The sequence below is a fragment of the Artemia sp. Qi Xiang Cuo genome, chromosome 6 (genome assembly GCF_049724085.1).
Source record: "Artemia sp. Qi Xiang Cuo chromosome 6, ASM4972408v1, whole genome shotgun sequence".
Taxonomy (NCBI): domain Eukaryota; kingdom Metazoa; phylum Arthropoda; class Branchiopoda; order Anostraca; family Artemiidae; genus Artemia; species Artemia sp. Qi Xiang Cuo.
This window is the reverse complement of record NC_142799.1, coordinates 82,381,752-82,398,466: the sequence shown is the minus strand read 5'-3', so window position 1 is coordinate 82,398,466 and position 16,715 is coordinate 82,381,752. Positions and strand designations below refer to the sequence as shown.

Genomic DNA, 16,715 nt, shown 5'->3' with positions numbered 1-16,715 from the left:
TAAAACAGGTTATTCCCAGAGAACTATTTAAGTTTTAACTTAGCATGTCCAAGTCCAGCGTCAAAATCAATTTCTGCAACAAATAGAATATCCATTAATCTTTCATATTTATTTCATAATTGACTGTCGTAAGATGAGTTAGCCACTCTCAGCCCCTGGTGTATATCTCGAAGGGCCACTTCTTCCGCCATACGTGAAATACTTCGGCTACACCAAGCCTCCTCATGCGAGGCATGGTGCACTTTCTTCTACTCGTGGCACACTGTCAGCACGCGTGCTGTGCTTGACATAGTTTGTACGATTGTTTCAAGTTGGTAATTGGTTGTTTAGTCACTGTGACAAATCTAACAAATGAATTGTGAATTACTACAGTGACTGAGTAATTATGGGTAGCCTACTTAATTAAGTTATTAAAACTTAATAACCTTCTTGAATATAAAACTAAACGTACGAAAGGCTGGGTTCAGAGAGCGGCGTAAACCTCTGAAAGTCCGTCCTCTCGCCCCTTGGTCAAAGGTATTTACCTACTATGTTACAATGGGATATAAACACTCTCATATAAAGGTGAGCGAAGGGGCTTACACCTCTGAAATGCATCATACTCACGCCCTAATGGTAAAGCTAGGAACGGGGCCACAATTAGTGATCAGGAAATAGTTAAAGAAACATGGGCAGAACATTTTGAGAATGTGCTAAACTGAAAAAGAGTTGCAGGTAAAAACATAGAGGAAAATGAAAAAGTTTGTGACACCTTGGATATGAAGGTTTATTTTGTGAGGAAGAATTATCGACAGTACTAAAAGTATTAAAAATAATCTTCCAGGTACTGATGATGCGGTAAATGAGTTTCTTAAATATGGTGGCTCTTTGGTTAGAAATAAGTTACTGAATATTATGAATATGATTTTTGGAAAAGGGGAAGTACCTAGCGATTTTAGAAAAAAAAAACTTAATTAAACCACTGTATAAGAAAGGTGATAAAAGTGAATGTGGTAACTATCGAGGTATTAGTCTGGTCTCTGTAGGTAGCAAATTACTTAGTAATATCATACTTTTAGATTGAGAGATGCTGTATACAAAGTTGTAAGAGAAGAACAGTACGGTTTTAGAAAAGGTAGAGGACGTGTCGACCAAATTTTCACTCTTAGGTTAATAATTGAGAAGTGCCTGAGTTATCGAACACCTTTGGCCCTTGGTTTTATAGATTATGAGGAAGCTTTTGATTCTGTTGATAGAAGAGCTTTAGCAAAGGTTTTATCCTTGTATGGCAAACCAGACAAATACATTAAAGCGATTAGGACTATGTACGAGAATAACACTACTGCAGTTAAGTAGGAAATGAGTTTAGCAGCTGGTTTCGTATTAAATGAGGAGTTAAGTGGGGTTATGTTCTATACCCTTTTATAAGGATCATTTCGGTGGATTTTATCTTAAGGAGAGCAGGTAAGGCAATGGGAGACAATGGAATCAAATGGGAGGAAAACCTCTCCTGGACTTAGATTTTGCTGATACTTTAAGCATCGTAGATGAAAGTGGGAGCAAAGTAAATGAACTTTTAGAAGTTTTGCGAGTTCAGGGTGCTAAAATAGGTTTGAAAATTAATGTCAAGAAGACTAAGTCACTAAGGCTAGGGATAAGAGAAGATGAAAAGGTGACGTTGGATAACGAAAAGATTGATCAGGTGGACAGCTTCACTTACCTTGGTAGTATTATTATTATTAACGACGGGGGGAGCAGTGAAGATTTTAAAAGTAGAATATCCAAGGCTCAGGGTGTTTTTGTACAGTTAAAAAAAAAGTTTGAAAGAATAAGAAGATAAGTCTGCAAACCAAGATTAGAATATTGGAAGCACAGTTTATAGAATTAGCAGTATGATCATTCCCTATCTCACCCATTATAAAAACCAAAACCGAGGTGCGAGTGCTCCAGAGAACGTTTTTGCAGATATAAACATAAGCGACATTAGATCTTTTCACGGGTAGACAAGTCAGATTTCTCTTGGACGCGAAACTTACATTTATAATAGAAATAATTGGAAATAAGTGAAAACCCGCTATTACGAATAATGCACTTTGTAACCCTCTTGGACGCGAAACTTACAGTTATAATAGAAATAATCGGAAATAAGTGGAAACCCGCTATTACGAATAATGCACTTTGTAGCCATTTCTTATTGATTGACGGAAACAGACTAACCCGCTAATGCAGAAATAAGTGGGAGGAGCTTTTTGTTCGCACCGAGAATGAAGACCAGAAATGATCTGCAATAAACTTACTGGATAATTCTATAAACTGTGATTGGAAGCTACAGTGATGACAGTGGTCAAATATGACTCTGAAGCTTGTGAGCTCCGAAAAGCGGGTGAAGATTTTCTAAATGTTTTCCAGAGAAATTGCCTACGGATTGCTCTGGGTACCCGTCTGGCTGGCCGTATTTCAAATAGTAAGCTGTATGAAGTGTGGTTAAATCCCGCTTTCTAGGGCTATAATGAAAGAAAGGTTGGGATGGCTAGGGCACGTTCTGCGGATGAAGGATGGCAGATAGCCAAAGATTGTCCTTTTTGGCGAACCGTCTAGGGCTAAACAGAAAGCAGGTCGTCAGCGGCTGGGGCGGGAGGATGTCATAAAGAAAGATTTAAAAGAAATGGAAACTTCATGGGAGGGCATAAAGAGAGAGGCTTTGAATAGGTTGGGATTGAGGAGTATCGTACGTAGCTATGTTAGTCTCAGGCAGCTTGGTGCTACGGTGCGTTGTTGGTAGTAGTATTAGTAGTTAGGGAGGAGGGTACAGAAGATCAAAGGACCATTGACCCACTCTGGTTCTCTTATATTATTAAATAAAAAAAAAGTTTTTTTTAACTGAAAGTGAGGAGCGACATTAAAACTTAAAAAGAACAGAAATTATTCCGTATATTAAAGAGGCTATGCCCTCCTCAACGCCTCGCTCATTACGCTAAAGTTAGACTCTTTCTCACAGCTCTATTTTTAAAATAATAGAAAACTTTAGCGTAAAGAGCGAGGCGTTGAGGAGGGGACAGCCTTTTTCATACACGGAATAATTTCTGTTATTTTAAAGTTGTAATGTCGCTCCTTACTTCCAGTTAAAAAAAAACTTGTTTTTTTATTTAATTTTTGAATGTTTTTGAATTAATGCAGGTTTTGAATTTGGCTCACCGTACCTGAATAATTACAACACAATTCGCTTATTAATTTTACTTTTAGTTGTTTAAATGGCTTTCTCGAAAGTTGTTTCAATTTTTTATTACGAACGTTTTTATTAGTAATAAATATACGTAACATACGAATTAACTTACGTAACGAACTTCTATGTTCATATATTTTGAATACGTATATTAGGAAGTTCACCCCCTAGTCAATACCTCGCTCTTTACGCTAAAGTTCAAATTTTGTTCCAATTCTTTAAAAATGACCCCTTAGTCACAAAGGCCGTTAATTTGAATAAATAGCTCTTATGAAAGTACTTAAAAATATTTGGCTTAACGAGCGAGGTATTGACTAGGGGGCCAACCCAATCATATACGTAATAAATTCTGTTCGTTTCAGTTTTGATATTCCTCCTTACTTTTAGTTAAAAAACTTATTGTTTTTTTTTATTCAATTCCAGATCGTTTTTCTAAATAATGCTGGGAAATCCGGCGCCCCTTCATAGCAATGTCAAAGCATAGCAATGTCCCTTCATAACATAGCAAAAATGAGCGTGGAAGGGGGCCTAGTTGCCCTCCGTTTTTTCTGGTCACTTAAGAAGGGCACTAGAACTTTTAATTTCCGTTCGAATGAGCCCTCCCACCATATCCTAGGACCATTGAGCCGATACGATCCCCCTTGGAAAAAAAAAAAAAAACGCATCCGTGATCTTTCTTCTGGCAAAAATTACAAAATTCCACATTTTTGCAGATAGGAGCTTGAAACCTCTACAGTAGGGTTCTCTGATACGCTGAATCTGATGTTGTGATTTTAAATTTTCATTAAGATTCTATGACTTGTAGGGGGTGTTTCCCACTTTTTTCGAAAATCAGGCAAATTTCCTCAGGCGCGTAACTTTTGGATGGTAGGAATAAACTTGATAAAAATTATATATTTGAAATCAGCATTCAAATTTGTTTCTTTTGATATATCTATTGGTATCAAAATTCCGTTTTTTAGAGTTTCGGTTACTATTGAGCCCAGTTGCTCCTTACTTACAGTTCCTTACCACGAAACAGTCTGATTGATAGATCAGAACTCTTACATGAATCTGGATCGAAGAAATTGTTGCATACCAATCTTTCTGCTGGTGGTGGAGTGCATTTGGAAGAGCCACTGACCCTCTTTTCTTCTCAAAGTGGGGTTCCGGATCAAACAAGCTACAACATATCTATCTTTTTACTGAAAAGCTGGCAGTGGAAAATCAACTGTACCACTTTGTGCCTTCTATCTCTAGGCTTACCTTTGCACTGACGAAGGACTCCATTTGTTCTCACACTGCGTCACCAAAATTACCCGGTTTGGACTTTTTGGATTTCTTGTCCTCCTAATCAGGAATTGACTTTTTTTTAGCCCAGTCAAGATTTATATGGTTTTAGCACTGAGTCGGGACCATGTCACCAAAAACTCCAGCTGAGACCTAGCTCATTTTTTTATTACTTAAGGCTTACCTCGTTATCCACTGTGTCAGAACTTCTCGTCCCATGTTTTGGTGACAAGTCAGTTCTGTTGCTTGGAACCCGCTCATTCTTGCAATGATTAAATAAAAAAAACAAGTTTTTTAAACTGAAAGTAAGGAGCGACATTAAAACTTAAAACGAACAGAAATTATTCCGTATATGAAGGGGGCTGTCCCCTCCTCAACGCCTCGCTCTTTACACTAAAGTTTTTTTATTGTTTAGAAAAATAGAGTTGTGAGAAAGTCAAACATTAGCGTAAAGAGCGAGGCGTTGAGGAGGGGACAGCCCCTTCATATACGGAATAATTTCTGTTCGTTTTAAGTTTTAATGTCGCTCCTTACTTTCAGTTTAAAAAACTTGTTTTTTTTATTTAATTTTTGAACGTTTTTGAATTAATGCAGGTTTTGATTTTGGCTCACCGTACATGAATAATTAAAACAAATTTTGCATATTATATTTGTTTAAATGGCTTTCTCGAAACTTGTTTAATTTTATTTACGAACGTTTTTATTAGTAATAAATATACGTAACTTAGAATTAACTTACGTAACGAACTTCTATATTCATAAAATTTTAACACGTATATTAGGGGGTTCGCCCCCTAGTCAATACCCTGCTCTTTAAACTATAGTTCGAATTTTTTTTCCAGTTCTTTAAAAATGACCTCTTAATCACAATCAGTTGATCAGTTGAAAAACTTGTTTTTTTTTATTTAATTCCTGATCTTTTTCTTTAATAATGCTGGGAAATCCGGCGCCCCCTTCATAGCAATGTCCCTTCCCCCATGAAAACTTCCTTCATGGAAAGATCCTTCCATATAGCCCCCGACACTCTCCTTCCCCCACCTACCAGAAAAAATCTCCTCTGAAAAAGTCTGTATACTTCCCAATAACCAATACTATATGTTAACATTGAGTAAAGTTCATAACTTTCAGCCCTCCCCCTGGGGACTTTGGGGGATCAAGTCATTCTAAAAGACATTCTTATCATATTTTCGACCATGCTGAACAAAATGGCTATCTCAAAATTTTGATCGGGTGACTTTGGGAAAAAAATGAGCGTGGGAGGGGGCCTAGTTGCCCTCCATTTTTTTTTGTCAATTAAAAAGGGCACTATAACTTTTAATTTCCGTTCCAATGAGCCATCTAACTATATTATAGGACCACTGGGTCTATACGATAACCCCTGGGTAAAAAAAAAAAAAAAAAAAAAAACAAAAAAACAAAAAAATAAAAACGCAACCATGATCTTTGTTATGGCAAAAAATGGAAAATTCCACATTTTTGTAGATAGGAGCTTGAAACCTCTACAGTAGGGTTCTCTGATACGCTGAATATGATGGTGTGATTTTCATTAAGGTTCTATAGCTGTTAGGGGGTCTTTCCCCCTTTTTTCGAAAATCAGCCAAATTTTCTCAGGCACGTAACTTTTGATGGGTATGATTAAACTTAATGAAACTTATATATTTGAAATCAGAATTAAAATCTGATTCTTTTGATGTATCTATTGGTATCAAAATCCCGTTTTTTAGAGTTTCGGTTACCATTGAGCCGGGTCGCTCCTTACTTACTTACAGTTCGTTACCACGAACTGTTTGATATTGTGAATCCTTGTATTGATCCCGGTTTACAATGCTTACCTTTCTGCTAAAGCCTGGTACTAGGGGTGGGGGAGGAGCTGTATGGCTGGGTCAGGGGAGGAAGATTAGTTAATTGTTGATCCTTAAAACAAGAAATAGAACCTTCAATATTTGACCATGTGACCCCCCCCCCCTCTCGAGTTTCTAAGAGTTTCTCTTCTTCAAAAAGCGGTGGAGAAAAAAAAAATCAAAATAAACAGTAAATGGGAAATAGATCACTCCCACACACCACTTCATTATTAATTGCGATTATTTGCCAATAACATAGTTGCCAGCAGTGGTGCCAACTTGGAAAGGAGGAGGGAGAGAAAGGGGAGGGCTATTGCCACCTATGAATTCTGAAAAACGCATTATTTCAGTATTTTCAACGAAACAAAACGGAAAAAAACACATAAGTGCCGCTGGATATAGAAAAGTTATCAAAAAATCCTCCCCCTCCTTAAATTTTCTCGATTGCTATATTTTCTAGAACTATAACCCCGATCCATAGCTCCAAATAGCCCAGCTGGGGCTGACAATTTTTTTTTTAATCAGGCTAATTCTTTTCTGATGTTTTAACCTAATAAGACTAATTTCTACAAATTTAAATAGAGGAATTAAATTTTAGCTCCCCAAACTACATTTGAGAAAACGATATATAACACATTTTGGAAAAAAACAAAATACTTCTTATTTTAAGAGGCAAATAGGAAACGGGGACATGAAAAAATCAAACACGACAATAGATAAAAATAAAACGGTGCTCTATACCGCCTTTTAAATTGTCGCAACCGAATTGTCATGTGCAATCTTGCGACAACAAGACATGAGCGGAAGTAACTATTGAGGTACAAGTTGGAACACTTCTCTAAGATAAGACATCCCATATTTAGAAACATCCACAGAAAAAGTCTTCTAGAAGCTGTGGGAGCTTCATTCATATTGAGAAGCACCAATTAGAGAAAATGTAAGGGAGGGGGAGTTTATTTTTAATATTTTAAAAAATAAAGATACAGACAGTCTTTTCAAAATCTAGTGAAGGCAATTCTGTTTTTGTTTTTCGATCTTCTTATGTAAATTAAAATGAATATTTTTTAAAATCTCCCCCCTCCATTAGCTACCCTGTTCATATTGCTACCAAACTAGTCCACTTTGTATCTTCTTTTTGTATCTTCGTGGAACTACTTGTATATTAATCATCAATGATGCATGGCACTTAAATATATAATTTATTAACAAATAGTTGCACAGAATATAACAAATTATTTGGCCAAAGAAATTACACAGACAAATACAGATAAGTAAAATCACAGTAAAAAATATGTTACCTTTACAGAATTAATTTTGATTACAGATCAAACAAGCACCTTATGAAAATTTCCAAAATTTTTACTAATTTTTACTAATAAAATTTTAATAATAAAATTTTTTTACTAATTCTTAAAATTAGTAATAAAATTATATATAAATTAAATATGCCTTTAAATTTAAATAAGATTAAATTTAATAAATTAAATAAGATAATAATACCTTTTTTACGAATACGATTCTTGCAAAAGTGATAAAGATCAAACTAGCCAATTTTTTTTTTTTTTTACTAATTCTTAAAATTGGCTGGAAATTTTGTCCTGGAAAACTGTTTCGTGCACTCTTAGCAAAACATCCCAGCCTTTTTTGAAAGCCAAATTGGTTTTAACCAAAATTAATATTTTCTGAAATGAAAGGGAGAAGAATATATTCAAAAATTTTGCTAAGAGTGCACGAAACAGTTTTCCAGGACAAAATTTCCAGCCAATTTTAAGAATTAGTAAAAAAAAAAAAAATTGGCTAGTTTGATCTTTATCACTTTTGCAAGAATCGTATTCGTCAAAAGGTATTATTATCTTTGGTAAAGTAAAAACTCGTCAAAAAGAAACTGTTCAGTTCACCAAAATTAATTAAACTCCGATTCAGATTTTAAAAGTTGTAAAGGTAAGGCGGAGATTTTGTGATAAAAATTTCAAAATGCGTAAAATAGGCGAATTTTAGTTTAATCGCTTCTGCAAAAATAAGTTAAAAAAGACAAATAAGCAGTATATTGTTATTACGTGCAAACCTCGTAATTAAGAAAAAAAAATTGTATATGAAGTGAAATCATAATTTTAGGACCACTCCTAAAGTTGTTCATGGAAACGTCAACTTACAGGCTAATAGAAAGAAGTACATAAAATGTAATAAAAAAAATAATAAATAAATGCGCAATATCCACAAGTATACCTTAGTTTAAAAAAAATCGTTTTGATAGTATATTTATTTATAAGATGGTACACTTCTGGATATCTCTTTTGATTGTATATTTGTGACTACATTTTGAACAAATCTTGGTTCATATTTCTAAGTCAAATCTAATATACGAGGCGTGCATGTGATCACCATCAAAAGCAGAATTATCTTTAGTATAATATTAAAATAATGTCAAGTTGCCAAAATTTATTAAGACTTAAACTGAATTTCATGAAGTCACAAAAGAGCAGAAAGATCAATTTCCAAAAACACCATAGTAAATAATGCGCCATCATTTCATGATTCCATTATTGTAACATTTACTTGTAAGTTAGTCATTTTATTTTTAAAAAGTAAGTCAGAAAGTTAAGTTTTTTCACATCTTTTTAAAATCTATTTCGCCCCTCCAACCCAGTAATTAGTATAATTTTGACTTTCTGGGGGATGGAGGTGCCCCTAAAACAACTCACGTTCATTTGATCAGTCGTTTGTGCTACTGAAGGGGACAGTGATTATGAACAGATATAATTAATTCATGAAACAGTCAAAAGTCTTCTAAAACTCTATTAGATTGTCAATGTGAAAGTTTAAACCAGGTAAAGTACCAAAAAATTGTCATAATATTTTCTAAAGTGAACTCTCTGGTCCTCTGCAAAAGAGTTACAACGGTGACCCAGAAATTTGTGCGTAGATGTTTATTTCGAGTGTGTAAAAACAATTGACTTTCGTAAAAATAAAATTGATTCCAGAATGTTATATTTGAATCTTATAGGTATATTCAAAACATAAAAAAAAACATTTGCAGTTCCCTTCATATTTTCAGCTGTTACTATTTTTTCTAGCTTTGCGAAGTCCTAAATTTTTCAACTGAAACAAAAAGCAATTTATATTATTTTCGAACAAACTTAATAATTCTTTTTCGAAGTACTAAAAAACAAATCCAGTACTAAGTTTTGTTCGTCTATTTCCTTCTTCTCCTTCATCATTAATTTACTTCATTAAGTTGCGGCATCAATAACTAACTTAAGGATTTTAGCTGTTAATTTGAATTAACTAATAATTAGATGCTAATTCAATTTGCTTCATTTTCTTCTATTAATAAATGCGTAACAAACTATAAAAAGGCAAATTTAATAATGTCTTATATGTCTATTTCTTTTTTTTAATTATCCATATGCCTCATTGAATTACATTAGCAGTAACTAACTTAAAGAATTTAGCTGTTAAATTTTTTGGGTATTAATTATCTTTAAAAATATATTGTTAATTAGCAAGAAACATATTATTAATTCATTCAATTAGTTCCTCAATAAGATTAATAAATGCTTTTTAAAGTTTCAAAAAGATAATCCAACATTAATTATTATTCGCCTATTTGCTCCATTTTATTTATTAATTTACCTGACTAAATCTCTAAGACTGTAATTTACATAAAGAGTTTTGCTTTAAGTGAAAGAGTTGTAATTATGTAAAAGTGGCTGAATGTAGGAAATTTGTTAAATGGTAAAACTGAGAATTTTCAAGGCTTACAGTGCTAAGTTATAAAAATAGGGATACATTTTTAGTGAAAAAGGTACATTGAAATTCATCAAGTTTTTATAAGGCAATAAAATTATAAATTTACTATCATCAGAAGTACCAATACTCAGAATAAATAAGTCTGAACAAAGACTATATTTAATAAGATGATAAAGTGGAATATAAATTATTGAAACAAACATGATGGTTTATTTAAGTGCCACTGTTCAGTATTAGATTGGCATTCAAAGGCTGGATATTGACTTTGGCAATGCTAAAAAGGAAAAAAAAAACTTTCAGGGAAAAAAATGTCAATTTTCATGCTTCTAAATGTTTAATCACAGGGTAGTCACAAAATATATCAGTGCTCCGCTAGCGACGACACCGATAGTAGCTTTGACAACATTAACAAAACAGGCTCTGAATTTTGTTCATTTTTTTTACATCGAGACGTCAGTACTTTTGCATTTTATTACAAATAATTTTTGATTTACAGTTTCATTTCCCAAACAACTATGTGTGCATCATTGGCAGATGAAGTAGAGGATTTTTTGTCTTTATCACTGGATTTCAAATTCAGGTACCCCCTCCCGCCTACCAACGTAATAAGTGTCCTTGGCATATTAGGATCAGAAGATTTACTGATTGTATCTATACCCCTTTTGGTTCTTACACTGATACTCCTGTTTATTGAGGGTTTGATAGTTCTCATTGTCCCACTTGAGGCGCTTGAAGCAGTGCCAGTCCCACTTGTACTACTGGTAATGCTTGTATTCTCTGCTTTCTCGTCACTTCCTGAAGAATTAGTGTAAGCTGAACTTCTTGAATCTACTGACCAAGTTGATAAGTCTAATGACCTTGGGCGTATTGATTTTAATGTCAATCTTCTATCTAATGTACTCACTCTTGTCATATTAGCTAAGTCGGGATCACTTCTTCGTAATGTTTCATACAATGGGTCACTACTTTGTGTTACATTATTTTCAAATTCCTTCACATTCATCAGCTCATTATACAGTCCATAAATATCAAACTCGTTAAATGAAGAGGCAGGGACAAGTCCAAAGCCACGTGGTAACGTGCGTGACATTCGCTTATAATTCTGGCGCTCCTTTGAGTCACGCCTTGTTAGCACAGGACTGCATGAACTTTGGTGTCGTAGCTTAGGTACTGTATTAAAATTTGAGCTTCGATCAAGCAAGTCTCCGTCAGAAATTTGTTTTTCCAGTTTCGATTCCCTTTTTTGTACCACTGGCGACAAGTCTGTTTCATTCTCTTCTTGTATAACACTGTCCCTAGACTCCCCAGGGATTTGAAGAGACACTGAGCGGGTATCTTTTGACATGGGCCTGACTGGTGGCTTGTAGACCAGAGGTAGGAACATTGTTACTGGACCACAGTTAGCATGATATGCCACATTTGCTCTACCACTTATAATTGGTACACCTTGTAATTTTGGAAGTGGTATATTTAAGGTGACACCAACATTAGTGCCAACCCACAGGACACCTTTAGCTGCCATTAGCGTTGTCACAAAAATGTTTCTGGGGGTATTACGTAATTGTTCACTCATAACCTGGGATACATGACTGGCAATGTTGATATCTTGAAGGTGGCGAAAAGTTTCAGTGTGGTACAAGCAAATTGTGCTACTATTTTTCAGCGCTAACCATAAACCAACGCCGGCATGTGCCATTGCGCTGATTGTTGTTTGTTGATCATGGTGCAAGCTGAATTCTCTCTAAAAAATAAATAATTTTATCAGTAATTACATACGACTTCCTAAAGGTAAAAGAACGGATATAGAATTAAAATAATCACGATTATAAGAATAACAAATAAAATGAAATAACAAAATTGCAGCATACAGAAAAAAATGAATATGAAAATGGAATTGATCAATAAGACACTATAGGTTCCGGCTAAAATTTTATTTGTGAAAACTTGCTCTAAAATATAACATATTAATGTATACTAAATTGTCAAAACAATACAAATTTTTGAAAATTTAATCAAATTGCCACCAGAGGTTATTTTCATCACGTGGGCTTATCTTCAATTTTTTCCCCTTAGGCAGCGCCGGCTTCTTCGTTTCGATTTTTCTCGATACCTGGGCAGACGTACCTCCATCGTTCGAAACAATGCTATCTTTGGGTATTCACACCGGGTCGCGATCTTCGATAAAAATATGTTAATTGATGGTGCTTGTGCGTTGCACGACACATCACCCTCTCACTACCAGACTTTAGGCTATGAACATTTAAACCCTGTTATGCTCTTAGACAGGCACGCATACAGAAGGAGGGCATGGCCCCCCCAGAAATCCTAAATATTTCCGAATGTGTAGGTATTTTCATTTTATTATTTGATCCCCCCCCGAAAAAAAAATAAATAGGACGTACAAGCCTACTCCAGAACTCTTTTTAATGCATTTTTTCCCCTTTTCCTCGATCTTATTCATGAGAGGGGTTCAATTCGTTATTACCATAGACGGAAAAAGAAATAAAACTCGAGCAAATTTTATAAATAGAAATACCACGGGCATCTAGCATCTCCTAGGGGGAAAAGGGTATTTCTAGGCAATAGCATTAAGTTATAACAGTAAAACAAAAATGCTTAGCAAGTGCAGCAAAAGAAATTATTATTATTATCACACTTAATAGTTACTAATATAATAAATTTTAGAGTAAGTAGGTTAACAGTTCAGTAAATGACCAACTAAATAGGAATGATATTATAATTTTTAGAAATAAGCTGACAGTTTGGTTTTATGAAAAAAAAGAAGAGGCACTAAGTCCACTTCGTTCATACTAGAAATACGGCATTTACGACCCTAACTTAGTCTATGTTTATTTGGTTATTTTACAGCTAATCCTAATTTATAAAAATCCGAAAAGTTTTCTATTTTCTAAATGATAGTTCGTCTTTTTGTGCATCCCAATTTAATTTATTTCCTTTAATACCAGTTAATATTTCTTTATTTAAGAAGATGATTTTAATTTTCTAGTAAAATTTCTATGGAATGTTTACTTTACCTTTCATGTCTTTCTTAAGATTTTCCTTAAAGGATGTTTGAGCTTCGGTTGGACACAGCGATTTTCTTTATTCTGACTATATACGTCACTTGGAATTTTAAAAGTATACAGCTTATTAGGATACCCAACATTACACTTCTACAGCACCATACCTACTCGTTTTATAGTTAATGCTTAATAAGTTTTCATGGGATATTCAATCCCAAATAAAAAAAAGGAATTTGAAGCTAAAAAAAATTCTGGTCAAATTATATTTCCAAGTATCTAACTCTTAATTTTCAATGTATTTAGCCAAAGACAATTATTTAGCCAAAATTAGCCAGAATTGGCCAAGGAATTTTCCAAAACCAATACTGACAAAAAAAATCCGGTTATATTTTGTTTCCAAGTAGGTACCTATTAATTTCCCAAGCAAATAGCCAACAATCCTGAAAAACTGGTCAAGAAGAAAAGAAAAACAAATCGAAGGTCTTTGAAAATTAGCGTTATCAAATAGATTGTCTTGTTGCGTGTTTGCTATAGTTCGCCATACTAAAAAAGACTTTTTTTACTCATGCAAGCTGAACGATAAATGTATCAACGCTGTCCCGTGTAAAGGTCGCATCCGACATTTTAGAACTTCTGAGATAGTTGATTTTTGTAGTTCTGAGATACTAAAAAAGACTTTTTTTACTCATGCAAGCTGAACGATAAATGTATCAACGCTGTCACGTGCAAAGGTCGTATCCGACATTTTCGAGCTTCTAATATAATTGTCCAAAATCGTATGCTAAGCTATTCTCAAAGGGCAATGATCAATAGGGCAATGTATGTTCAATCACATCTTAATCCTCATGATCTAAATTGTGTGCTCATCCACCCTTTAAAGCTTAGTAAGGGGTTTTTGGCGATTATCCCAGAAGTGTTAAAGTGTCAAAAACGTCCTTTTAACGTAACAGCGCCAATTTTAAAACAGGGTACTTTCGTCTTTGCTGGCAGAAAATGTCCTCAAGTAGACCTCTAATGAAGCAAAATTTTGGAGGCTTCGATGTTATTTTGAGTCTAGTCCAGAGGAAGGTAATTTTCGAAAATAAGGTCCATAAGCGAAGTGAAAAAAACTGAATCCTTTAAATTCAATTATCCCAGGTCCCCAGGTGCCCCTACCCCAAAATAATAATATTTTTCCTGAATTTTTGGGCACTCCTTGGTGATTCAGGTCACAATTTTTTTATTATTACCCTTCCCCTTCCGTAAAAAATCCTTCTTACGTACCATATCCAAGGATAGATAAATGGAATTTATTGATGCGTGGGGATGTATGAGTGGGGGAGTACTGCCACAAACAAATCTGAATAGATTTCCCCGTGAAAGGTCTGTTTGATATGATTTTTTTGTGAATAATGGTCTTTAATTAAAATAAATTTTCTCAGATCAATTTCAAATAGTAAGCGATACACAATAATAAACAGTATCAATAACGTGACAATAATACACAGCAATGGTAGACAAGAGGTGGACCTTATTTTTAAAAAGAAATCCGTAGCTGGATCCGAATTTCTAGGGCTATAGCGGAAAAACGTCATGACGATTACGTGACGTATTAGGACGAGGGAAATATAGATTGTAACAATTTGTCCTTTATGGCTATTCCTCTAGGGCCAAAATAAAAGCAAGGCGTCCGCGTGTGGTGTTAAAGGGGGTTGTGCGCAAAGAATTTTAGAAAGTGGGAACTTCATAGGACGGAGCACAAGTGAAGCTTTGAAAATAGTTAGGTCGAGGGGTAACATGTGCAGCCGTGTTGACCTCATACAGCTTGGCAATGCGATGAGTTGCCCAACATGTTTCCATTTTTACGTATCCTTAAAGAGTAAGGACCACTAAAACTAGTTGCACGGACATAACGAAGGCGACTGAAATATAAGTTATTTGAGCTTTTGACTTTGACTCTCTCTCAGCTCTATATCAAACATCATTTTGACAATTAACGGTTAAAGTCCTTAAATAAAAATAATAATTCATTTCACCCCTCTGTACAAGCATGAAATGCACTTAGGAGTATAAAGACACAGAAAAACAAATGAAAGCACTATCAATAAAAAACTCACAAGAAAAATAGAATCTAAACTACGTAGACAACACAATCAAGCTATACAGTTAAGCGGAAAGTCGACAATATTTGCTCGACGGTTACAGAACCTGTCCACAAGCTGGTCCATTTTTGAAAAAATATCAAAACGCTACATCTACTCAAAATAAACCGCTTGCAAGTCAAAAGCGGCAACTGCACAAGGTATTGGCAAAAACGCAAGAGTGGAGATTTAATTTTCTTCTGCTCAGATAATGAGAAACAACTCCACAAAAGGAACAAGAAGAAGGCATGTGGGGAAAATAAGCACTGTAAAGTCTGCCCAGGGTTATTTTATGAAACTGGTCTTTAATTCAAGCAAGCTGCCCGTGCGATGTTCTAAGCTTTTCTTTCAAGGCTGAGATAACAAGTGTTTTACAAGTCTTAACATTAGATCCAAACGGGAGGCCTAAATGTTTCAAGGAAGAAGATGCAGAAATAGTTGATGGGCCATCATTGGTAGTTACGAGAGGTTGCAGAGACAAATCGTTGACGAGAAGCTCAGTTTTAGAGGAGGCAAATTAACAGGAAAAGCTACACCAAAGTACCACAAGTCAACTTACAGAGTGTTTTACCGCGCAACGTGTTGTGCACAACTTTTTAAGGTCTTATGGCACGTACCTTTACCTTTAGATTCGGTATAAATGGAAATTGTGAGAAATTATTCCTGAATTGTTTGAAGATTCGTAAAATTAACAAGCTTCTCTGCATAACTTTTAAATTAGTCACATCTTAGTAAACATATTCCTATTCTATTGTGATGAAGCTATTCCATAATTATTGCACAAGATGCAGAGAAGCTGATAATAGTTCATTTACTTATGCCGGAGATTGGCGATTTCTGGGCTGTATTCCCTATTTTCCCCTTATGAGAAGAAGTTCACCCACTTAAACAATCTAGCTAATAAGATAGCCAAGTGGTGGTGGACAGAGAAGGAAGACAAAACCAGACCCTGTCCACACTTTTTGTGAATTTTGTGAATATATTTATTCACTCCCCACCATTCTTTCACAGGAGAGGCCGTATGGACTGCTAAGGAATACGAATAACCTCAATTAGAAATCAAGACAAGAATGGCAGACTGGGTTAGGACAGGCTAAAAAAAAACTAAGTACAATTTCCAGGATATGTTTGAATAATGAAATACCCTCTTCAAGAGTAGAATCCAGAAACTGCCGAAACAGTTCAGGATGTGTTGAGCCATAAAGAACCTCAGTGAAGCAAGTCAATTAAAAACCGTTGAAATCAATCACAACGTCCTGGAAAGCTCTTTAAGGGCAAGAGTGAATCAAATTAGCAGTGTCCAAGACGTCTTGTGTGTAAATTGAGTCAGTCCCTCGATATCAGATGTTGAAAACCAATACCCTCTAGACTAATGTTGTCTAATATTCTTACGCAAGAACCTGCATCTAATACCGTAATGGATAAAACCGGTTAACCCCCTTATTGATAGAACAAGTCTTGACTACGGTCTTTTAAAATTGTGTTTATTTTAATATTTTTAAGTTATTAA

The 16,715-nt window shown here is 34.8% G+C and overlaps 1 protein-coding gene across 1 annotated transcript in view; it reads right to left on the bottom strand.

Moving 5' to 3' along the window:
* Positions 1-7,934: 7,934 nt before the first annotated feature.
* Positions 7,935-16,715, bottom strand: part of LOC148951666 (uncharacterized) — a 265,037-nt gene continuing 256,256 nt past the window's right edge. Inside the window, exon 16 of the mRNA XM_089091180.1 lies at positions 7,935-11,803. Within this exon, the coding sequence (XP_088947306.1) occupies positions 10,553-11,803 (1,251 nt within the window). The 3' untranslated portion in view covers positions 7,935-10,552. The remainder of the gene's footprint in view (positions 11,804-16,715) is intronic.